Source organism: Neofelis nebulosa, chromosome 13 (genome assembly GCF_028018385.1).
Source record: "Neofelis nebulosa isolate mNeoNeb1 chromosome 13, mNeoNeb1.pri, whole genome shotgun sequence".
NCBI classification, from domain to species: domain Eukaryota; kingdom Metazoa; phylum Chordata; class Mammalia; order Carnivora; family Felidae; genus Neofelis; species Neofelis nebulosa.
Window position 1 is genome coordinate 61,407,887 of NC_080794.1, and position 23,688 is coordinate 61,431,574.

Here is a 23,688-nt window from a genome sequence, read left to right on the forward strand (position 1 = left end):
AAGCATGACAAAATCTGGCGTGTGGTGGAAATGGTGGCAGGAAAGGCCACAGACAGAAACTCCCAAATTCAAAGGCAGCTCTGAAACCCCAAGGTTTATGTAAGAGTGGGTGAGGGAGCCATCTGGTGGAGGTAAGCTGCTTAGACATTCTCTTCTCTCCCCACTCCTATTTTCCAGCTTGTTCTACCCAGCATTTCCCACTAGTATTTCTCCAAGGGCCACAGTGAGGTTTATGAGTCAATCATGTGGGTCATACACACTGTCGCTTAGAGATGCAAAGACTAACATCTGGAAAATGTCAAGTTATTACCTATCTTCTTTTACTAGTTTGTTCTCCTTCGGGCTCTTTCACTTATCAGTGGCACTAGGATTTGGAGCAAAGAATGAAGACTCGGAATGTTGGAGAAGGGAAACAAGGAACTGGGAGAACTTCATTATACTAAATTCAGAGGTAGATTCCCAAAAGCAGAATCCAGCTGACCAGTCTCTAATTACCAAGGGAAGTCTTTGTTCATCGATATTGGCCATGACTGTTGTCCCTTTCTGGCCTTTAGAGCCTTCTTGTATCCTCCAGTGTTCCCCCCGAATAATGTCTAGTTCTTAAATAATATCTCTCAATTGCACAGCTGCAAGAAGAGAGAACCAATTATACTACTAGCCACAGCCAGTGTGAGACCAGTGATCCAGGCCCACTCAAGGAGGAGCTGCAAAGACACTAAAATTTACCTTTGGAGTAAATTACTGATGGTGAAATTTCAGGTAGTTAAGATATTAAAGAAAAAAAAAATCTTTCTATATTTCCTCTGGACTCATCCTAAAGGAGCAGAGGCAGAGTGCAGCCGACAAGCCTGACCTAGACACAAAGCCTCCTCTGAGAAGGGAGAGGATTTCTGAATACAGCTTGGTCCGGGCGGTGATTTCGAATCTGTTCACATTCTAGCTGTTTGGAAGGGAAAGTGATAGTTTCCAGTTGGGGCAATCAAGGAAGGGGTACAGACATTTGACTCCTGCTTATACGAATCGGTTCGATTTGTACCAGAGTGGCGCGATGCGTGACCCTGAAGCACGTGCTCCCACCGATCTGCGGTATTTTGCGAATCCTGATCACTCAGGGACCCAGATGAGTGTGGGCGAGGCTGAGGGAGGAAAGACCGCGGAGGCACAGGGCTGAGGTGGGCGCTCACCTGTGCTAGAGTGGGCGGAGCTAAACGCAGCAGCAGGGGCCGGAGGCGGGGCGGGCGCGATGACGTCACGGGCACGCCGCCGCTGAGCAATTCGCGTCCCGGAAGTGGCGGCGGCGGGGGTAGGTGGAGGAGGCTCTCCGATTTGCGACTTCTGAGGCCCTTGGAAGAGGCTTGTCGTCGGGGTGGGGCGGGCCTGAGGAAACGCTCCTGGGCCCAGTGGCCCTTCCAGTGCTCCCTGGCCGTCCCCGCCCCTCCTCTACCAACCCAGCGACCGGGCAGGTGAGGTGCCACCCCCTCCCCATCCCCTTGTCTCTGCCAAGGGCACGGAGTTGGGCTCCTGGACGCCGCAGGGGCCGTCACCTGCGGCCCAGCGGCTTTGGGCGTGGCCTTCCCTGGTCTGGGCCGAAAGGCCCCATCAGATTCCCTGGGCTGCGGTGGTGGTAGTCCAGGCCTCTGCCTGCGCTGACCGGCTCCCCGCCCACACGGGCTCTTACCGCGCCCACCCCGGGTCCTTTTCTTCCGCGGGTATCTCGGGCTCCCAGCGTCCTCTTTGTCACATCCCCACCCCCTTCAGGTCGCAGTCCCCTGCGTGGGACTGGCTTATGTTGCTGTGCTCCGAGGTTTTGATCACTTGTTTTCTGCTTAGCATTTGGGGTAGGACTTTGAAATTAGGAAAGAGGGTGAGGGTTCCTGCGGTTCTCCCCATCGGAGAGGGGAGATGGGAACGGGGCCTTATGGAAGGAGGTGACTGCCTCTCCGGGTTCAAGGGAAAAGGGAGGGTAATGGGCAGGAATGGTACAGGAAGTGGTTGGGAACAGAAGGGAGAAGAAAGGGTTAGAAGATGTGACAGGGCAGGAGAAAGCACTGGAGTCCTGGAGGATGGGCAGTTCATTCACTCATTCAGTTCATTCACTAATTCACTGATCATAAATTAACCGTCCACTATGTGCAGAAGTAGTGGTAAATGGAAGACATATTTTTTTAACTTGGTGGAACTCCTACTAAAGTTAAGAAGTGTAGACCGGCCAGAAAGCAAGGAGTTTTACTTTGGTGTGATAAATACTGTTAGGGCAAGTTCATGATCCTTTAGGATCATTGGGGATGGGCGCCCATTCCAGACTGACGGTGTTGCAATGTTTCAGCCAATACCTGAAGGATGAGTAGGAATTAACCAGGTAAAGAGTGGGTGAAAAATATTCCAGGTCATCATTTCTTTTTAGACAACAGATTGCCTCTTCCCAGCAACCATGTGTTCTTGGTCTTTATGGTTTATACTCTTGATGGATCTGTGGGGAAAAGACATTAGATGGAGAGTCAGATGAGCCGGGTTTTATATCTGGGTAATTCGGTTCACCCTGCTGAATGGTGTTTCCTCTCTGTGAAACGGGTATTCCATCTGTAACCCTTGCTACTTTGACAGGTTTATTCTGTAATAAACCTCATGCACCACATGAGATAGTGTGTTGGGATTGGAAGTGCAATGCAAATGTCAGGAATTATTATGGTTACAGGATGCAGACATCAGAGCGTGAGGGGAGTGGGCCAGAGGTAAGCCCCAGCGTGATGCCTGAGGCTCCCCTGGAGTCTCCACCTGCCCCTACCAAGTCCCCGGCGTTTGATCTTTTCAACTTGGTTCTGTCCTACAAGAGGCTGGAGATCTACCTGGAACCCCTAAAGGATGCAGGTGACGGTGTCCGATACTTGCTCAGGTAATAGACTTTGTAGAGTTGCTCTGATTGCTCTGACCATCTGGGCCTTCTGCTTTCCTGCTCCATAGTTGGGCTAGCCATTTAGGCAGTGGCCGGGCTGTCCTTTCTGCCCTAGTGAAGAGCAGTTCTGGGAGGTCATTGGTTCCCCGGGCTTATTCCAGGCCCACCCCTGGAGAGGCAGGCCCTGGAAACCATATGGCCTTTCACCAGAGTTTCTTTGTGGTTCAGGAAGATCATACCTCAGGACTGCTAACTAGCCTTGAACATCGGGCCTTCTAAATCTTTAAAGCAGGTTTTTTTTCCTTTCTCAGTATCAGCATAATTAATATTAGAATTAGAATATAATTTTTAACAGAAGTTAAATGTAAATACCTATGAATTAGCAGGTACCGTTTCCACTAACCTTTTTTTTCAATAATCTTTTGAGATTATGGATCTCAAAATTTTTTGTTCTTATTTTGCTTTGATTTTCATTCTCTATAGTTTTATTTTTTCCCTTTTCAACTCACTTTCTTAAAGAATTTTAATTACAGATATGTACTATTTCACTCCATAAATATGTCAATTTATTTCCAAGTAATAAGGACATTTAAAAAAATGTTTTATTTGTTTTTCAGAGCGAGAGTGCAAGCGAGGGAGGGGCCCAGAGGGAGGGAGACAGAGGATCAGGGGTGCTTACCGCAGTGAGCCTGACATGGGGACTCCCAACACAAACCACAAGATCATGTCCTGAGCCGATGTCAGATGCTCATCTGACTGAGCCACCCCGGTGCCCCCTGGACATTAAAAAAAAATTTTTTTTAATGTTTATGTATTTTTGAGAGAGAGAGAGTGTGAACTGGAAAGAGGCAGAGAGAGGGAGACACAGAATCTGAAGCAGGCTCCAGGCTCTGAGCTGTCAGCATAGAGCCCAATATGGGGCTCGAACTCATGAGCTGTGAGATCATGACCTGAGCCGAAGTTGGATGCTCAACCCACTGAGCCACCCAGGTGCCTTCGGACATTTTTTTTTTTAATAAGAAAAAGCAACATCACACCTAACAAAGTTAACAATAATTCCCTGATATCATTTTATATTCAGTTCATGTTCAGATTTCCTCAGTTGTTGCAGGAATGTCATGTTTTGGCCAAATCAGATTCCAATCCAGGACTGTGCATTCTATGTGGTTATTGTGTCCCTTAAGTCTCTTTCAATCTAAAATGGTTTCTTTTTCATGATACTGACTTGCTGGAGACTGAGCTGACTGTCCTGGAGAATTTCCTACTTGGATTTGTCTGGTTGCTTCCTCATGGTGCAAATTGGAAGTTAGATTTAAAGGCTAGATCAGATTCAAGTGAAACCCCAAAGGTTATGTATTGCTAATATTGGGAGCCACATAAAATCTGGTTGTCCTACACAGCAGACGTTCATAACCTGGGGCCTGAATGGGACTTTATGGGGTCAGTGAATCTCTTGAAACTATATATATATATCTTTGTGCACACATGTGTATTTCTAAGGAAGAAGCTTCTAATTTTCACCAGATTCTCATACAGATCTCCAACCCTCTGAGATGCCTGAGAGAGACAGGTAGGAGGCAGGGTTAGTACAGTTGGGTTGATCTCTAAGAGTGCCGTTGAGTATTCATTCTTACCTCAATCTGGAAGTAGTGGGGGAGGTTTGTTTTTTAATTTTAGAGAGAGAGCGAGAGAACATACTTGTTGGGGGAGGGGGCAGAGGGAGAGAGAGAGAGAGAGAGAGAGAGAGAGAGAGAGAGAGAAAGAGAGAGAGAGAATCCCAAGCAGGCTCCACGCTCAGCACAGAGCCTGATGTGGGGCTCACTCTCACAACCCTGCAGTCATGACCTGTGCCAGAACCAAGTGTCAGATAGTTAACTGTGCCACCCAGGCACCCTGCAAGGTTTGTTTTTAACTCTCTGAACAAGGCCCCCTAAATTTTTCTTGTTCACCCCAGAACCCCCTTCATTTATGGCATTAACCCTAGAGATGAGCTAGTTTGTGTTCCAGAGGAATGTTCTCTATTAGATCACTGTACTCTTGTCACGAGAGAGAGGGGAGAATGGACTAGGGGCTTGTTTTATAATCCCACCACGATTGTCCAGCTGAAATGAATTTTAGTCTTCCTTAGGGCAGGGGGTGGGCCCTGGTGTTTTCTGTGCACACATGCAAGCATGCGTGTGTATGTGTATGTGTTTTACCCTTTTGTGGCAAAGTGCAAAAGTAAATATATCCTGTCCTTCTCCTTTTCTACCACTGGTCTTTTAGTGCTTCTTGGAACTCGTGTTAGGGTTTTTCCATTTTATGAAATTAGAAATCTGAAGATGTGATGGGATTGATTAAAGCCGGATGGGGGGAGCAGCATTTGGTCTAAAAAGCCCCCAGGAGCTTGTCTTCTGTGCCAGGGGAAGACAGAGCACTGGTCTGTGAAAATGGCTGTCAGATTAATTTGTGCTTTTGATTGTTCTTTTCTTAGTAAAGAGGATTTGACTTTCAGGTGGGACCTAATCTTGAGCTTTGTCTGTTACGTCTGAAGCCTAGAGCTGCGTTAGATTTTTAAAAGACTCCTCTTCTGGGATCAGCTACTCTAGTGGGTGGGTCTCCATGACCAAAGTGTCAGTGAAGATATGAGACAGAATGGGAGAGGCTTTACAATGAAAGTGACTTTAGTGACTGATGTTTTTATTTCTGAAATGAGATCGGCCTTAGACCTGATTTTTAATTTGCTTTTACGCTGGTACCTGCCACTGGATGGTTCTGAGGCCTCATTAGGATGGTATAGAGGGAGTATGCTGAATTTTTAGAGAAAGGTAGAGAAAGGTCATTTTATTCCCTTACTCAGAGTAAAAACAGCACATAAGTTAATGAATCTCATTTAGCAACTGAAATACCTCAATCACAGCGAAAGAAAATACATTGGAGTTCTGAATATGTTGCTTACCAGCAACTTACCTGTTTATTTTTCTTTGACTCTTCCTCTGATGGCTGACCTTAGAAATGCTATACTGGCTCTTTCGAATGTGGGTGTCGGGCTTCACTGCCACATCTCTGCTCCTTTTTCCCTGTTAAATGTCCTTTATGAGGGGCGGAGCCAGCAGCCTTTGCTGGTCTCTGTCAGCTCGAGCCTCTGGTCTTCTTTCTTTCCTCTTTGGGGGCTTGTGCACTGCTCTTTGGTGGCGGTGGTGGGCTGGGCCTGCGTGGGCCCCCAGCGCTGCCGGTTCACTTAGGGCGTGGCTGCTGAAAGGATGCTGTGTGCTGGTTTCAAGTTCGGTTTTGATAGAGTAAAACAAAACATTCTTTCTCCTTATTTATTTAGTTTTTATTTTTATGTCTCGAGAGAGGGAGAGCATGCGATCTCACTCAAGTCGGGGAGGCGCAGAGGGGGAGAGGGAATCTTAAGCAGGTGCCATGCCCAGCAGGGAGCTCATGACCTCGAGATCATGACCTGAGCTGAAACCAAGAGTCAGACACTTCACCGACTGAGCCACCCGGGCGCCCTGACTTATTTTTATTTTTTGAGAGAGGGCAAGCACGCACTCTCGTGCAAGCCAGAGAGAGGCACAGGGAGAGAGAGAATCTTAAGCAGGCTCAGTGTCCAGCGTGGAGCCTGACCCAGCGCTCCGTCTCATGGCCGTGAGATCATGACTTGGGTCGAAATCAAGAGTTGGACCCTTAGCTAACTGAGCCACCCAGGCACACCCCTATTTTTTTCTCCTTTTGAATTAACGTATGTTAAAATAAATTCACAAAATTTGAGAAATAAGAAAGTCACAACTGGGGTCACAGAAATCCTTCATGTTTTGGTCCTCTTGATTTCTGTATTAGATGAATTTTGCACAGTGAATATATGGTTCATGTATTTTTCTAAGGGAAAATTTTAAAGAAGAAAGTTTGTCATTGTCACCTCTTAAAGAGACCAGAACCTTATAAAACAGAGGTTAAACAGTATAAACCGGGTTTCTCAACGGATATTTTATAAATTCTTCTTCTGGGAGAAAGTTCCATAGGTATTCTAGTTCTGACAGGATACCTTTTCTCATCGCAGGGCCTAATGTGTGACCTTAACTCCTCCCCCAGGCACCTGTCCACACGAGGGGCCCACTTTTCATTTCTCCTTGACACTGTGAGCTCCAGGCCCCCTCCTCTTGCTCCTGGTTTTGATGACCCACCCATGGTAGCCATCTCCCCTTCCCACTGGAGGAGTGGCCGTCTTTGGTGACCAGGCCTTTCTTGTGTTGTAGGTGGCAGACACCTTTGTGTTCCTTGCTGACCTGCCTGGGCCTCAACATCTTGTTCCTCACTTTGAATGAAGGTAAGAACTGCTTCCAGGGGCCAGGGGGTTTTTGTGAATGAATGTGGGAAAGAATTTCAAGAAGTGGCTGCCTGTCTTGTCCTGGAGGTGGCTTCCTTCCATGTCTGCTTGATGTCAGAAAACTGGCTCTGGAGAGACACTCTGGGCTAGAATCCTGGCTGGGTGGTTTGGATGACTTTGGGCAAGTTCTTGAATCTGTTTATTAAGGCCTAATTTTCCTCATCTCTAAAAGGAGGGTGCTTTCCTCCGAGGGTGGTTGTGCGGAGTGAGACAGTCTATGTATAACATTTAGCACAGTGTCTGACAGAGTAAGCAGCCGATGTATGATAGCTATTATTATTATTTTTGTTTCCTTCTTGACTGAATGCTGGCGATTGACCTTTTTCCATTTTGACTTTCAAGCTGATTCTGGGGTCATTGGGGCATGACATGGGGTCAGCGTACCAGGAAGGTGAATAGATTTTTGTAGAGATTTTTGCCATATCTCTGGATTTTCTCTGGCTCAGCAAGTGAGCCTGGAGGGGGGCTGCTGGGAAGTCACCAGCAATGAGGGGTCTGTGGTGTGGAGCCTTTGAGGGAGACGGGTGGACAGGTGGGTGGCTCTAGGGGTCTTGGGTAGTGATGTCTCCTGGGGACCTTTTGTGATGAGATATACCAGGACCCAGCCGTTTTCCTGTTTGGAACTGGCAGATGGCTGCAGAAAAAGCTGAATCCCTAGGGTGAATGTGTGAAGGGCCTGGGACAGAATGTTCTGAGGAGCTGGGACCTTTATTCACATTTTCACTCCTCTTTCGAACTTGCATTTCTCAAGTTTCTCCTTTGTTTCCTATGGAGATATGGATTTGATGGGTTAAAAATAAACCCAGTTCACAGAAGACCTCGTTTTTTGTTTCTTAGTAGGACTCTTTGTCTGTTCTAAACTCAGATATCCTTCTCAGGCTAAGATTTTTCTTAACATGTTTTCAAAGTAAATCATATGACAGATACTTAACAAGCATTTACTCTGTGCTCAGTGCTCTGTTAGCTTGCTTTAGGGGCACCGTACTGCATGGACCAAGTTTCTTCTTTGGATTTTCTTTCAGCATTCCCTTTTCTTAGTCCACAGTGGTCTGGTCTGTGGTATTCCAAAAGCCAAAAGAAAGACTTCTAATCTGTCCCAGGGGCCCAAAGGTCAGCACGTCAGTCACGGGGTGCTCCAGCGGCCAGACTCCAGGCACGAGCCACCTACTGTGTGCTAGCATGAGTTTTTTAATATTAAAAAAAAAAAAATGGGTCTGGGGCTATAGTGACCAAGCAAATGAAGTCCCAGCCCTCAAGAGCCTATATTGTGAAGGAGACAACTATACATATCGTCAGTTGTGTGGCTATAGGAATCCTATTGGAGGGCGATAGGAATTCTATGAGGAAGACTAAAGCTGAGTTAAAGGGCTGGAGAGGGAGCAGGGCAGATACTGTGTCATGCGAGGTGATCAGGGAAGGCCTTCTGGACGGGGCCCTGGAGGAGGTGAGGGAGCTAACACGTGGGCATCTGGTGGGCAGAGGCTGCCGGTCCTCGCTACCCGTTCACCTGCAGTATCGTCGATCCCACAGGTGCGTGGTACTCGGTGGGTGCCCTGATGATTTCAGTGCCCGCCCTTCTGGGCTACCTTCAGGAGGTCTGCCGGGCACGGCTGCCTGAGTCTGAGTTGATGCGGAGGAAGTATCACAGCGTGAGGCAGGAGGACCTCCAGAGAGTTCGCCTGTCTCGCCCCGAGGCTGTGGCTGAGGTGAAGAGCTTGTGAGTATGAAAGGGGCTGGGGAGGTGGGAGGCAGTCACGACCGCCGCACTGAGTACTTGCTCTGTGCCGGGCATTGTGTTAGGCAAACCACAGATGTTATTTCCTTTCGTCTTTCCACCAGTTCTGGGAGGTAGCTGCTATTATTGTCTTCCATTTATGGTTAGGAAAGAGGCGCACACAGCTAAAAGGGGACCATGGTGGGACGAGAATCCAGATCTAGCTGATTTCACAACAGTTTGTGTTCTTTCCACCAGAGACCCAATTTAGGGTCTTGACTAAGCATGTGCGCACAGGAGCCAGGGTTCAAATGCCAGCTCTTCCCTTTACTTGCTGCGTGACGTCGGGCAAGCTGCTCAGCCTCCCTGTGCCTCGGGTTCTTCATCCGTTAAATGGGATAGTAATAGACTTACCTCATAGGTGGGTGTGAAGAGTAAATGAGTGTCTGGTACCCAGGAAGTGTTCAGTAAATACCGGTCACCATCACTGTGCTGTTGAGAGGCTTCCTAAATGTGACAGAGCTGGTACTTCTGAAGAAGCACCTTACGACTGGTGAATAACAGTAACCATAGCATCTGCAAAGCTGCAGACAAGAGTTACAAACAGACGGAGCCTGGGCCTGGTCTGAGTCAGTTATCTGGAGTGGGTCTGGGTATCTGTGTTTTTTAAAAAAAAAAAACAAAACACAACAACAACAACAAAAAACCTTTTTATTTTGAAATGACTTTAAACTTAAATGGGAGTTGCAAGAATAATACAAAGAACTCCCCTATGCCCTTTACCCAGATAAAACAATTATTAACAGTTTGCGACATTGGCTTCATCTGTTGCTGTATCCTTGCACATTATTTTTTTTCTTCCTGAACCATTTGAAAGTAAGTTGCAAACATCATGCCTTGTTTACCCCAAATGCTTCTTTCCTAAGAGCACAGAGATTCTCTTAGATGTCCATAATCCTATAATCAAAATTAGGAAATTTTACATGGCTAACAGCATTAGTGCAATTATCTAATACACAGTTCATAATCAGATTTTACCAGTTGTGCTAATAAGATCTTTTATATGAATTTACCCTGATCCAGGATCCAGTCCTGAGTCATACATTACATTTAGTTTTTATGTCGTCTTAGTCTCCTGTATCCTGGAGTAGTTCCTTAGTCTTTGTTTCTCATGACCTTGACTTTTTTTTTTTTAATTTTTAAGTTTGTTTATTTTTGAGAGAGAGAGAGAGCAGGAGAGAGAGAGAGAATCCCAGGCAGGCTGCACATTGAGTGCAGAGCCCAATGCAGGGCTCGTACTCACAAACTGTGAGATCATGACCTGAGCTGAAATCAAGAGTCAGACGCTTAGCCGGTTGAGCCACCCAGGTGCCCTATGACCGTGACATTTTTAAATGAAAAGAAAACTTTTTTTGACATTTATTCCTTTTTGAGAGATAGAGCTCAAGTGGGGGAGGGGCAAAGACGGAGGGAGACACAGAATCCGAAGCAGGCTCCAGGCTCCGAGCTGTCAGCACGAACCCTGATGCGGGGTTTGAACCCATGAACCGTGAGATCATGACCTGAGCTGAAGTCAGATGCTTACCTGACTGAGCCACCCAGGCACCCTGGTATATTTTTTTTATGTTTGTTTATTTTCGAGAGAGAGAGACAGAGTGTGAGTGGGGGAGGAGCAGAGAGAGAGGGAGACACAGAATCGGAAGCAGGCTTCAGGCTCTGAGCTGTCAGCACAGAGCCTGAGCCCATGAACGGTGAGATCATGACCTGAGCTGAATGAAGTTGGATGCTCAACCGACTGAGCCACCCAGGCACCCCACACCTTGACGTTTTTAAGTAAAAACAAGATTATTATTTTGTAGAATATCCCTTAATTGGGGTTTGTTTGTTTCTTTGTAATTAGATTAAGGTTATACATTTTCGGCGGGAATGCCACAAACAGTGTGTGTGTTGTTGTCAGTGTATCCTGTCAGGAGGTACGTGATGTCAGTCTGTCTTGTTATGGGCGATACTAACTTTGATCAGTTAGTTAAGGTTTCTCTATCAGACGGCGGCCATTGCTGGGTCTTGCCTTGATCAGTTTATTACTGTGATAGTTACAAAGGTGATTTTCTAATTGTCATTGTTAGCTGGTATTCCACTGTAAGAAAGAGCTCTTCCTTTTACCAATACGAACTCAAGATTCTTAGTTTTATTTAATGGGTTATAATCCATTACTGTCACTATTTTGATCTCAGACTGTCCTAGGTTTGGCACTAGGAGCTCTTTTGAAATGGCTCTTGTGTCCTTTCAATATGTCCCCATTATTTTTGAGTACATGTGATGTTCAGATTTATCTCACGCTTGTGCTGCCCCCACTCTAGAATCAGCCATTTCTCCCCAGAGCCCTTCAGAAACCAAGATCTGGGTGCAGCGTGCGTTCATTGCTTCTGGGGGTGCAGCCATTAAAAAAACCCTCCCAAGTGAGTCTGCCTCACAGCCCGGGTGGAGACACACATATCCATCCTGCCATTTATCCCGTAGCTGCAGTGTGTTGGAAGGTGGGTACCCTGCTCCTCATTTTATGAATGAGGAAACTTCAGCCCTGGGAACGTCAAGTAGCCCAACATCAACAGCCTGGAAGAGACCCAGGAACCTGTGTCCTGTTCACACCTCAGGAGGGGTCCTGAAAAGGGGACTGAAATGTATGCAGTTTCTCCTGAGCTCTCTGGCCCCTCTCGTGGGTTTGAAGAGACCAGCTGTGCCTAGCTAGCCGTCGCGGTGAAGTCCTGGGCTCTGTGGCCCTGAGCTCCGGCCGGCCTCGGGGCGCGCGGCTCACAGAAGCCCTGTGTGCCTGCAGCCTGATCCAGCTGGAGGCCTTCCTGAGCCGCCTGTGCCGTACCTGCGAAGCTGCCTACCGCGTGCTGCACTGGGAGAACCCTGCCGCGTCCTCGCAGTGAGTGGCCCTCGTTCCCCCCACTGCTGTTCTGCTGGGGTTTGCCGCTGGGGTCCCTGCTCGCCTAGCTCAGGGGCAGAGAGCCTCTGAGACTCTTGTGTGTAAACCTGCACATAAACCTATGAGGTGGAATGTACTGCTTTTGTTTAGACACTTTCGGGGGTGGTACAAATAATCATAGTAGCAGAAACATATCCCTCCGTGTAATCTCTCACCCACTTGTTTGACGAGCAGATCTCGTTGGTTTATTATTAAGCATGCCTGTTGCCATGTGGGTGTGCTCCAAATTGGTTTCCTTCTGATCTTAAGAATTTCTGACCCTGTGGTTCCTCTCTGTCCATGCAGGTTCTATGGGGCTCTTCTGGGCACAGTGTGCATGCTGTACCTGCTGCCCCTGTGCTGGGTCCTTGCCCTTTTAAACAGCACGCTCTTTCTGGGGAATGTGGAGTTCTTCCGAGGTAAGCCCTGGACAGCTTGACAGAGTTGGGGCCCAGGCTCTGAGGGCTAGGTTAGGCTTCCCCCGTTTACCAAGTCTCTACAGCTAATCGTCTGTTTGCTGTGCCATCCACAAGGGGGCAGCACCACGCCAGAGTAGTTTCTCAGAGGGTCCCCGGGATGTGCATCTCTCAGATGTCAGGTGGGATACAGGGAAACAGGCGAAGCTGCTGCTGTAGGGTCCCTCTCCCTTCCCAAAGCAGGTGAATCCCTGTTTACATGATGTGGTGGCTTCTAGGAAGTGAGGGAGGGATGTTTTCCCTGTGCTGCCATCCGCCTCCTGAGATGCTGCCAGTACTCTGTGGTCCCAGTGTTCTTGTCGGCTGTCTTGCTTCTAAAGCAGTCAGGCAGTCTGGAGAGGCCCTCAGTCACAGAAGTCTGGGCCTATGCATATGTTTGGGTGATTGCTGTATTTTTCCTCCTCCCTGTGGTTGAGTAATTAATTACAGAAGCTGTAATTCGTCAAGCACTTAACATTTAATCTCTGTATTGCAATCACATGGGGTGGGTGGTAGTATCTCTGTTTTGTTTACGAAGCTTAGGTTGGGTGACTTGTTCAGAGTTAGGAAGGGGACTTTCTTGCTGTGGAGAGTGGGCCGCTGGTGGAACAGGCCAGCCACCTGCAGAAGGGGGTCCCCCAGGGCACCGCTCATTCCATCCTGTTTCTGCCTCCCCCGGTTCTTGCCCTGAGTAGTGGTATCTGAGTACAGGGCATGTCTGCAGCGGCGGATGAACCCCAAGCAGGAAGACGGTGTCTTTGAGAGCCTCCCGCTGCCAGATGCTGGGGGAAAGTGCGCCCTGCCGGACTGCACGCCTGCGCCCACACCCACGGAGGTGAGCGCCCCCCACTGTCAGGGCAGAGCCTGCTGTGGGCAGGTTGTGGGGCCTTCCCGTTCCCAGCTTATTTATACCGCACAGCTCCTAGCCTTGTTCTGGTTCCCGCTGCTTCCCCGGCCTCATTTCCTCTGAAGTGTTTAATAATAATAATAGTAACCGTAGTAGCAACTGGGCGCTTTGTTGACTGCTTATCCTGCTGTAGGTGTCAACCCTTGGAGGTGTAGGTTGTCTCTGAGAATGAGAGGATCCTTTTCGGCAGAGGAGGCGGCCGGGGCCCAGAGTAGTTGCCTGCACATGGTGCGGCCAGGACTCAGACCAGGCCCTGTGGTTCTAGAACCCATGCTGTCGGTCACTGTGCTCTGCAGCCACCGTAGGGCCACCTGTGGTGTTGGGCCCATCCCCCTGTCCTTGGAGGTCAGAGGGCACCCTCCTTCTCATGACTTCTTTCTTGCAGGTGTGCCACCTCTTCTGGGCAGGGACAGATGTTCTGGGGAACCTGGGTGCTGGCTCTGCTGCTGGTGGCCTCTGCCTAAGTGGGCAGGGCCGTGTCCCTCCCCTTCTGTAATCTTCTCTTTTCCCAGGACCTCACGCCCGGAAGTGTGGAGGAGGCCGAGGAGGCTGAGCCTGATGAGGAGTTTAAAGATGCGATTGAGGTGGGTGGTCCTTCCCTACGCCCCCTACCCACCAGACAGATGGTCCGGGAGCCAGCTGGCTTTTTGTGTCCCAAATGTAGGTTTTTTCAGTTCTCTTCTATCCAGATCAGCAGCCAGAACTGGTTCTGAGCTAGAACTCACTGCACGAAAGGGTACCTGTGAACTTCCACTCATACTGTAGCTGACCTACATCTCTCAGGGTGCCCAGGGCAGGGAAGCCTCTGGGAAACACTCTGCAGTTGGGGGGGGGGGGGTGTCACTTCCCACCTAGACTGGGGACTCTGGGCTTGGTGCCTTTGATGTGGGGAAGGCAGATTCGAGGGAGGGCATTGCCCTGGGCCTCTGACTGCCCTTACGCAGAATGAGATTAGAAAGATATCTCTTGGAGGCAGGAAGGGGAAGCTGGAGAAAGTGGTTGCAGGTCAAGTAATAGGTCAAAGAGTCTTCCTGATTTTAATTTTTTTAAATGTTTTATTTTTGAGAGAGACAGAGACAGAGTGTGAGCAGGCAAGGGGCAGAGAAAGAGGGAGACACAGAATCCGAAGCAGGCTCCAGGCTCCAAGCTGTCAGGCCTGATGTGGGGCTTGAACCCACGAACCGTGAGATCATGACCTGAGCCAAAGCTGGACACCAAACCGACTGAGCCACCCAGGCACCCCGAGTCTTCCTCATTTTAAGACAGTGGTTCAAACTGGTAGTTCACAGAAGTGTTTTATTTGGCATGCAAGACTTAAAAAATTTACAAATGGGGAGATCTTAAGGAAAAGTCTGGATTTTCAGTGTCTCTGAAAAATCAGAAGCTCTGGTAGCCCTGAGTTTTCAGTGGTCAGTGTAGCTGAGGAGTGACTGTCCCCTTTAGAAAAATCACCTAGTCCCCACCACTGCCCCCACTCCCCTTGTCCCCAGTCACTGAGTCCTTATGGTGGTTACTGTTTATTGTCACAGCTGTCCTATTGTATTTCTGTATACCAGAAAGTCATTTCTATGTTCCTTTGTAAGTGGGAAATTGAGGTATAAGAAATGGGGTTTTGTGAGTTGCCCCTGGGCCTGTGAGTTGCCCTAGCTCACCTCTCTCGTTTTAGTCCCATCCACGTAGGCAGTTAAATTTTCAGCTACGGAAAGATTTCTCCAAGACGTTAATATGTGATTGCAGACTGTGCATCTTGGTGGGGGTGGTGGTGGTGGTGGTGGTGGAGGATATATACAGCCAGGACTTTCAAGTGTTTTTGTTCATAACCCACAGTAGTGAACACATTTTATATCTTAGTCTAATTCACACTTATGTCTGTAAAATATGTAAAACTTAAATGAAGCAAGTTTTCTGAAAATACATTATAAATTTCTGCTCTGTTAAAATAACAATCCACTTAATTTCACCCAATTTGAAAAACAGTAGTATACTGCTGCTCCCAGTCCTGGGATCCTTCTCTGGGGGCCCCTGTGAATGGGTCACCCTTTGGGATGTGCTCAGACAGAACTCAGAGTGGCACTTCTGTGTTTCCTTTTGCCTGGGGGCCCCCTCCCAGCAGCTTCCTTCTTCTTGCTATCTCTCTGTTTTCTCTCCTTCTCCCCTGCACCTCGGGAGGCAGGAGACCCACTTGGTGGTGCTGGTAAGTAGGAGCCTCGGTGAGCCGGGCAGGGGCTGGGCAGGGGAGAGGGCGACTGAGCCAGCCATCACCATGCCTCCTGGGGTCTGTGCTGGGTGCCTCAGCACGTGGGTCCCGGAGCCCTGCCGCGAGGTGGATAGGACTGGAAGGAGCTGTTCCCGCAGGAGGATGACGAGGGTGCCCCGTGCCCAGCAGAGGATGAGCTGGTTCTGCAGGACAACGGGTTCCTGAGCAAGAACGAGGTGCTGCGCAGCAAGGTGTCCCGGCTCACGGAGCGGCTCCGCAAACGCTACCCTACCAACAACTTTGGTATGGCCGGGGCTGAGGGACGGGGGCACCGTGGGCACCGTGGCCACAGGGCCAGAGTCTTGGAATTGTGGGTTCTGGTTTGTGACCAGAGCAAGGAGTGAAGCTATGTCCCCAGGCCCCTGGGAAGGTAGCAGACACACAGTAGGACTGCCAAGGGAGCAAGTGTAGGTTCCTTCGTGTTCCTCTGTCCTTACTGAGTAATAGCTTGTGGGCAGTTGAGGCACTCAGTTCGAGAAATGCCGCTCCAGGACTGTAGAGAGAGATGTAACCCTGAGACAGAGCCTCAGAAGGCAGTGGAGCCTAATGATTGAGAATAGAATGTGGAGTCTGATTGCCTGGTATAAATTCCAGCTCTGCTGGGTGTCTTTGAGCAAATTACTTAATCTCTCCGTGCCTCGGTTTCCCCTTCTGTAAAAGGGCAGTAAGAATAGTTCTTAGCTCACAGGACTCTTATAGGTCTCTAACGAGATGATGCTTATTAAGTGTTAGCACAATGCTGGCTGGGTCATGGTAAATGCTTAATAAGGGGTGCTGTTACTATGAGAGGGCTTGGTCCATTCTGCAGGTGCCGAGGAGCTTGTCTGGATCTTTCCTATCCAAGTTGAAACAAGTTGAAGCAAAGATAACTTTTGTATCTTCCTCTGCCTGTGATAGAACCTTGAGGTCCCTTCTCCTCAGCCAAGTGCTTACTTTACTGGGAGGTGGGTGTGGGTCAAGGATGCCAGCTTTGGAGAAGGGTGGACTTGACTGTGAGCTCTGTGGGAAACCTGACTCAGGCCAGAACAGCGATTAATGAGCCACATAGAGTTCTGGCTGAAGAGCGCGGGTGACTTGGGTGCTATGATTGAGGAAGAGCCTTACTTGTACCTAGTGTCAGCTGACAGGGAAGAGGGTGGGGTGGCTATACTGTGTGTTCTGGTGGGAGTGACTTCTACGGCCTGCACCCTGGGAGAAGCCCCTGGGATTTGTTTTGAGGAATTTGACCCAGAGCATCCGGGGACCTCCCTTCCTGCCCTTGTAGCACCCAGCGCAGTTGTTTTTCAGGATTAGAGGTCCTCCACATGCTGTGTCTTTCAGCTGTGTGAGTGTCCCCCAGTCATTTCAAGTTCCGTTTTATTCGTGATGATCACCGGCTTCTCTGGAGCTCTGTGTTCAGCGCACTTGCATGTACATGGTCTCATTTAGTTCCGATGGGAGATGTGATAGGGACAGGCAGTTCTTAGGGCTTAGAAGCAGCCTGGGTTCCAGAAGTCCCAAGTGACGTTACAGAAGAATTAGTACTCTTGCTGTAGCATGTGATTCATTTGTATCTGAGTTTTAAGTAAAGGGCCTTAGGTGTTCTCATTCGCAGGTGAGTAACCTCGGGTGAGAAGAGTGATTCGGCCCATGTTCTCAGCCAGTAAATGGTCGAGCTGTGACTCAAATCCAAGCCATCTGCTCTGGCTCCTGTGTTCTTGTTTTTCTTTCTTTTTAAAAAAATTTTTTTTTCTTAATGTTTATTTATTTTTGAGACAGAGGGAGACGCAGCGCAAGTCGGGGAGGGGCAGAGAGAGAGGGAGACACAGAATCTGAAACAGGCTCCAGGCTCTGAGCTGTCAGCACAGAGCCCGATGCGGGGCTCGAACCCACGAACTGTGAGATCATGACCGGAGCCGAAGTCGGACGCTTAACCGACTGAGCCACCCTGGCGCCCCTGTGTTCTTGTTTTTCTAACTCATCTTCCTCCTTTTGCCGTAGTGTCCGAAGTCCTCTCGTTTTACGTCTGTCCCATTTCAATATTTGATTTTCAGTTCAGATAATCCCTGCTGGGATGGGTGAAGGCCTTTTAGGTTCACATGAAGATGGCAAGGGCAGAAAATGCTTCTTTTTCCCCCTCTTAATTTTACATTTTTCGAAACTGCTCTCTGTCGCTTCCTTGAGATGCTCTCAGGGTCTTTGCCATGAGGTCAGCCGTAGCAGCTCCGCTTCTGGGTCGGGCTCCTGCAGGCCAGCATGGGGTGAGCCACTTTCAGGGCCACTCCGTTCCGGATGCCAGTGGATGATGGGGGTGCCTGGGAAAAATGAGGACAGGCTGCTCAGGAGCTTCTCTGTGGCCCCCCTGTGTCCCAGAGGCTCTGTGACCATTACCGTTGCAGGGCCCATGCAGTCCTGGGCTCCTCCCTGCTCTGCCTGCTCCCATGGCATCATCACATGGTGAGTCAGGCCCTTTGCTGAGAATGAGGGCAGGGAAAGTTGGTAGATGCTGGAAGAGAACAGGGGTGCTTCCTCCATACACCTGTCTTGAGCCGGTGTCAGCACCCTAAGCCCTCCTTGGCCCAGGCTTGTGCACGGCTACGTGGGGGACCACATGGCAGCCCTGGGTGGCTTGGCCTTGGCACTCCATCCTGGACGTGGGCGTGAGTGTCAGTCTTTGAGTGGCTCCGGTCCCCTGCCCCATGCCCATGCCCCTGCTCCCCTTGCTGAGGAGGAGCACGGATGGGTTGCTTTGCCCACATTCTTAGTGTGGGGGCCAAAGTCTTAGCGTGGCCTGATTCTTTGTTTGGCATCAAGGCAGCGGCGCCTGCTATGCCTTTCCCTATCCTGTCCTCTGCTGGGCCATGAGCCGACTGGCAGCAGTGGCATTCACCTCATACACCTTGGCCTCAGGTTTCTCCTTGCTCTAGCTTGGGCCCTCCTTTCCTTGAACACAGGGAGTGTCCTTTAGCAAGAGCTGCGCGGGGTTCTGGCAGAACAGAGGAAGGGACCACAGGTAGCTGTCAATACAGCTTTGGGCCTTTGCATGAAGATGAGGCCTGGGTTCCTGTACCTGGTCACACAGGTGGTTCGAGAGGCTCAGCAGTGCTTCCTGAAGCTGCCAATTGCTCTGGCCAGATCACAGGAGGCCTCTGGGCCCCAAGTTGTAGACACTTACTCCAGTAGCCTTATTATCTGCTTCCAAGTTTTTCCAGGACTCAACTCAGCCTCCTGCTGGGCTCTGTAGCCCCTTCCGGGAGCACCCTTGTGCCTTTCTCCCCTGGGTCAGTGCCCCGGGCCTGCACGGAGATTTCTGCCTCAAACCACAGTCTGTGATCTTGGGGGCAGCCCTTCGAATCTTCTTTGTTCTCTTCAGGGTTTGCTTTTGTTTCTGGAGCTTGGAGAAGCCAGTGTGGCTTTTCCTCCTCCTCAGGTCGCCTCCCTTTTGGTTCTCATCATTCACTTGCAGGCCCCCTCTTCAGCAGACTGCCTTTGCCTTGGTCCACCTTTTCCATCCTCAACTTTCCTGGAAGCATGAGTGGGTGGTGAGCGCAGCGGCCTCTGAAAAAACTTTCGGTTCCCTCCTCCCTGTCTCTCATCTCTTCTTACACCCCCTCCCCTCCTCCTGTGCGTTTGCTAAGCTGCTGTTGCTCCTCTGCCACCGTGGTCGTGGTCGCAAATTGTCATCCTGTGTGGTGGTTTAGGTGGGTCTGTCTCGCAGCTCTGTCGTGCTCCCTCCTGCCCACCTCTCACAGTGTCTGTGCCTCTGCCCTGCGTGACTTCTTGGAAGATGCCTGGTTCTGAGGTCCTCTCCTAGAATCTTTAGATGGCAGGAAGCAGGAGTTGGGTTTTAGGAGATGTTTCTGAATTTACCTGTGGGCAGAGTATTTGCAAGGAGTATTTGTAAGGAGACACTTGAGAAGGGGTTGTGTCAGGCAGGTTTGGTTTGCGCTCTTTGGAGCTGCCTTCTCTGAAGGATGCCTGTTGTCAGGTCCTCCCCGGCTTGGTGTGATTTCCAGGGAGCAGATTCTGCTGGATGTTCTTCGGTTTTGGCTGGACCTACAGGTGGAGTCTTTAAGTCCTGGGAAGGCCTGTGGACCGGCAGCTGTGTATGGTCTGGAGACATGGACTCCCAGAGACTGTCAGCTTGAGTCCTCCCTTCTGTCTGCAGATCTGGACTTTGCTCCCTTGCGCACCGCTCCTAGCACGGTGTCTGGGCTGGGCTGGTGTCCTGAGTGGGCCTGTTTAGAAGAGCTAGGGGCAGGTGAGAGTTGAGGCCTGGGTTGGGTCAGGGCTGAGCTGCTACCTCTGTTTGTCAGGGAACTGTACGGGCTGCTCGGCCACCTTCTCAGTGCTGAAGAAGAGGGTAAGTCTCGTTGACGGTGTGTTTTCAGGGGCTTGGGATGAGATGCAGGGGAGTAGTGGGGAGTCGCTGGGCCACATTGGTCCTGGGGTCCGAGGTTTGCTCAAATGAGCAGGGCTTCCCTGCCCCCATGCCCACGCCTTCACCAGCCCTCCCGTTGGATGTTGTGTTTGCTTTGTCCTGCCCCACTTCGGCACCTCCCTAGTCCCACGGTAGTCTCTGGTTCCTTGGGTGGGATCACCTGGTGGAAAGGAGGTGGGCTCTGGGTGTGGGGGACGCATCTGATACTGACCTTGGCTCTTCTCTGCAGCGAAGCTGCAGTAACTGTGGAAACAGCTTCTGCTCCCGGTGCTGCTCCTTCAAGGTGCCTAAGTCCTCCATGGGGGCCACAGGTGAGTGATGCAAGTGGCCGGGGGTCAGGCTGTTGGTAGGGCTTGGCGGGTTCCCGCTTCCTCCAAGGGGTGCTGCAGTGTGGGAAGGGAGTAGGGGCTCAGTGAGAAGGCAGGGGAACTCGGGATCCTGTCTGGCCCGTAGAAACATTTTCCATTCTTTAACACACAAAACACTGAAGTATTTGATGCGTGCAAAGGAACCTATTTAACATATCTGAATTATAAGGTGTAAGCTAAATACCTGTGGCTGCTTCACTGAAGTTAAAAAAAGAGAGCATTAGCAACACTACCAAGCCTCCCTGGTACCACCCTGCCTTCCCCAGAGGAAGCCACCGTCCTAATTTTTATTCTTGTTCTCATTACCTTGGTAATACTTAACAACAACAACAAAAATAATTTCTTTTCCTTCTATAGAAGCTGTACATACTCATTGTAAACAAAAGATACAGATAAAGGGAGAGCACCAGTGTGCACGTAGGATAAATGCATATGCATCTTCTAAAAAAATTGGGAGCATATTTTTCATACTGCCTGAAATATGTTATAATCACAAATCGAGGTTTTTTGGTTTTCTTTCTGGTCATGCAAGTAACATATGGTTATTCTAGAAGATTTGGGGATTATAATACAGAAGAAGAAGGAAGAAAAAAATAATCCTGTAATTTTATTACCTAGAGATAACCACTGTTAAAAGATTTTGGAAAATGAACTTCTGGTGTTGTATTTAAAAAATATTTTCAATGGGGTTTTGTTGGTGCCAAAATAATTTCTAATGTAGAGCACCTGGGAGAGGCCTGCTGTTGGTATGGTCACTCCTACAGTCCCCTGTCCCCATGGAAAGAGAAGTCTGAGGGCAGGGTAGTGAGCTGGGTTAGTGAAGATGTGGGCTGGCTGGTGGGCAGCTCTTGTGGGGCTTTGGGGGTTGGGGAGGTGGTTGTAGTATTGGGCCGTAACCAAGGGGCATGAGGAAGTGTCTCACCAAGTTCTTCCTCCTTTTCAGCCCCCGAAGCCCAGAGAGAGACTGTGTTTGTGTGTGCCTCGTGTAACCAGACCTTGAGCAAGTGAGAAGAGGGGCTGGGGTCCAAAGTGGGCGTCGGTCCCTGGGGCCAGCAGCAGGCCTCACCCTCCCTAGCCGCATGTGGTGTGTGCTGGGCAAATGTGGCCTGAACGCTAGGTAGGCGTCCCCTTCCTGTCCTCGCTGTCTCCAGCTGGATTCTGGAGCTGTTCCCCACTCCTGCGGAGGGCTAGTAAGCGGCAGTTCTTGAAACCCAGAGGGAAGAGGAGCCCCTGGAGGGCCTGGCATGTGTGCCCTCCTCCGCCCTGGACTGATCAGTGGACTCAGAGCTGGGCAGGGAATATAAACTAGAGGGCAGGAGTGAGCTAGGCCTGGTCTCTATAGGGTCTCTGAGCATCAGGGCATCTCTCCACACCTGACAGTTCTAGGAGACCAGAGATCAGAGACTGGGAAAAGAGATTCTTCCTCTGCTGGTTGCTGGTCCAAGCCCTTGGCCTCTGAGAGCCTGCAGAAGGGCCTGGACGTGCCGTGACCCCACTCTGCTATGCGAACGTTCCTTCAGGCATCAGCATCTCCTTGTTTCTCCACCAGAGGGTATGGCCAGGGCTAACCAGCCCGAAAGTCCTTCTAGAAACAGGGTTGAAATTTCCATGTTCTCCCAGAGGAGGATGTGTCTAGGAGGGCCTGTCAGAGTTCTTTAGTATTAAGTGGGAAAAAACATAGGGATCCCCGGCAGCTCAAAGGGCCTCAGCCTTACCTTGCAGAAACCTTCACTAGCAGAATCTCAGGCCACATATTACCCTGGTGACAGCTCCATTGGGTAGATGCCAGGCATTCAGATCACTCTTGTTTCTTTTGCTCGGAGCCTTGGGCATCCCTCCTCTGGCACAGAGCTGCATTTCTCTCCCTGGCCCCTTGTCCCATGGAGTGTGAGATAGGCAAGCAGAGCAGAGGTCCTGAAGCCCTTGACCCTTGGGGGCCTGGGAAGTGTAGGATCTCTCTGGGCTGGGTCCTAGACTCTGGCACTGTTCCCCAGCAGGACAGTCTCACTTACGGGTTAAGGCCACTTGAGGTCCCCATCCTCTCCAACAGTTTTATGTTCACTCTGGACTTTTAGGCCGTCAGTGTCTCTCCCTAAGCCTTGAGCGGGCTCAGGCACCATTTCCCTCCCTTGGAGCTGCCCTGCCTTTTTGAAGTATTTATTTATTTATTGCATGGTTCCTGGGAGCAGGTGGCACAAGGAATGGAATGAAGAAGAGCGGGGTGCTTCTGTTCTAGGATGCTTCCCCGGAGCCACGGGCTGCCGGGGACCCAGGACCCATGGGAGGCTGAGCAGGGATCCAAGGAGACGGGCTGGGGAGACAGAGGCCATCTGAGGCCAGCTTTCTCGCCAGGCCAACCAGTGTAACTAGGGCCGGCAGTCGGGCCTGCTCCAGGCCAGGGAGGTGCAAGTCCCTGGGGAAGTGGGCAGGCCTTGGTATACCCCCTTCCTCGGGCTCCTTTGTTAACAGATGAGAGTGAAGTACCCTGTGCTTCATTTACACTGGAGAGGAACGGAAAGGATCTCTGTGTGTATGGAGAATTGTCAATAAAAAGGCCTCAAGCTTCTTATGTTTTTGTCCTGGTCCTTGCACTAACCCTCCTCCTGAGGCTGGAGAGCCAGACTCCCCCTGCAGTGGCAGAGTCTGCAGGCTTGAGCTGTGCCTGCAGGACAGGGCTGGAGGGGGTGTGGACGCTGAAGTCTGGGTGTTTGCCGGGGCGGGGGAGGAAAGCCGTGCCTTGTGCAGGTGGGGCTCAGCACATGTGTGTCGGATTGACTTGAGGCTCCGTCTTGTGACCACATTGTGAGGGGTTGGGGTTAGGACCAGGGCTTGGCCAGCACTAAGCAATGCAGGCTTTAGAATGGAAAGATTTCAGCTAATCCCTCTTAGAAAGCAGAAAAGGATTGGCCCTCAGTCTGGGGGCGGCCGAAAGAGGATTGGCTGTGAGATGGAACGGATTAGCAGTTCTCTGAAAGCAGGGTTTGTGGGGTGTTTACTGGGTGCCAGTCTCAGTGGTAAGTGCTTTACACACATTATTCTCTTTATCCTTAGGATGGCCCTGTGAGGTAGGCACTGTTCTCCCCATTTTATAGGTAAGGACATTGAGGCCCAGGGAAGTTAGGTAGTGGTAGTGAAAGGTTTCACCTGGCACTTTGCAGACCAGAGCTGAGTTTGAGCTGGGTCTTCCAGACGGAGGCCTGGGGCAGAGAACAGGGGAGGAGAGACCCTGCCTCAGAGTTGAGGTTAGGTTGCAGCCACATTGTCACGGCCCCCTGCATATGCAGCTCACAGAGGCCTTGGTCTGTGGCGATTCTTCCTAACTCAGGAACTTCTG

General features: G+C 50.1%; 1 protein-coding gene across 5 annotated transcripts; it reads left to right on the forward strand.

Moving 5' to 3' along the window:
- The first annotated feature begins 1,277 nt into the window (after positions 1-1,277).
- ZFYVE27 (zinc finger FYVE-type containing 27) lies at positions 1,278-22,923 on the forward strand. 5 transcript variants are annotated; one of them, XM_058697359.1, is made up of 13 exons: positions 1,278-1,463; positions 2,696-2,893; positions 7,132-7,202; positions 8,793-8,979; positions 11,813-11,908; positions 12,254-12,366; positions 13,098-13,237; positions 13,822-13,893; positions 15,483-15,503; positions 15,665-15,809; positions 19,862-19,908; positions 20,216-20,297; positions 20,712-21,006. In XM_058697359.1, the coding sequence occupies exons 2-13, from the start codon at positions 2,697-2,699 to the stop codon at positions 20,903-20,905; spliced, it is 1,365 nt and encodes a 454-aa protein (XP_058553342.1). In that variant the 5' UTR covers positions 1,278-1,463; position 2,696; the 3' UTR covers positions 20,906-21,006. The 5 variants fall into 5 exon arrangements, 4 of the variants coding, with proteins under 4 accessions (XP_058553342.1, XP_058553343.1, XP_058553344.1 ...); XR_009252495.1 differs by lacking the exon at positions 20,712-21,006 and adding an exon at positions 21,298-21,317 and having other exon boundaries at positions 1,279-1,463; positions 19,714-19,908; XM_058697361.1 differs by lacking the exon at positions 20,712-21,006 and adding an exon at positions 21,298-22,923 and having other exon boundaries at positions 1,280-1,463.
- Positions 22,924-23,688: the final 765 nt, after the last annotated feature.

Bases quoted from the DNA above. Each gene is read 5' to 3' on its own strand.
- ZFYVE27 (XM_058697359.1), top strand. From the start codon at position 2,697: ATGCAGACATCAGAGCGTGAGGGGAGTGGGCCAGAGGTAAGCCCCAGC. The intron at 15,504-15,664 runs GTAAGTAGGAGC...CTGTTCCCGCAG, and splicing joins AGACCCACTTGGTGGTGCTG to GAGGATGACGAGGGTGCCCC. The intron at 19,909-20,215 runs GTAAGTCTCGTT...TCTTCTCTGCAG, and splicing joins TCTCAGTGCTGAAGAAGAGG to CGAAGCTGCAGTAACTGTGG.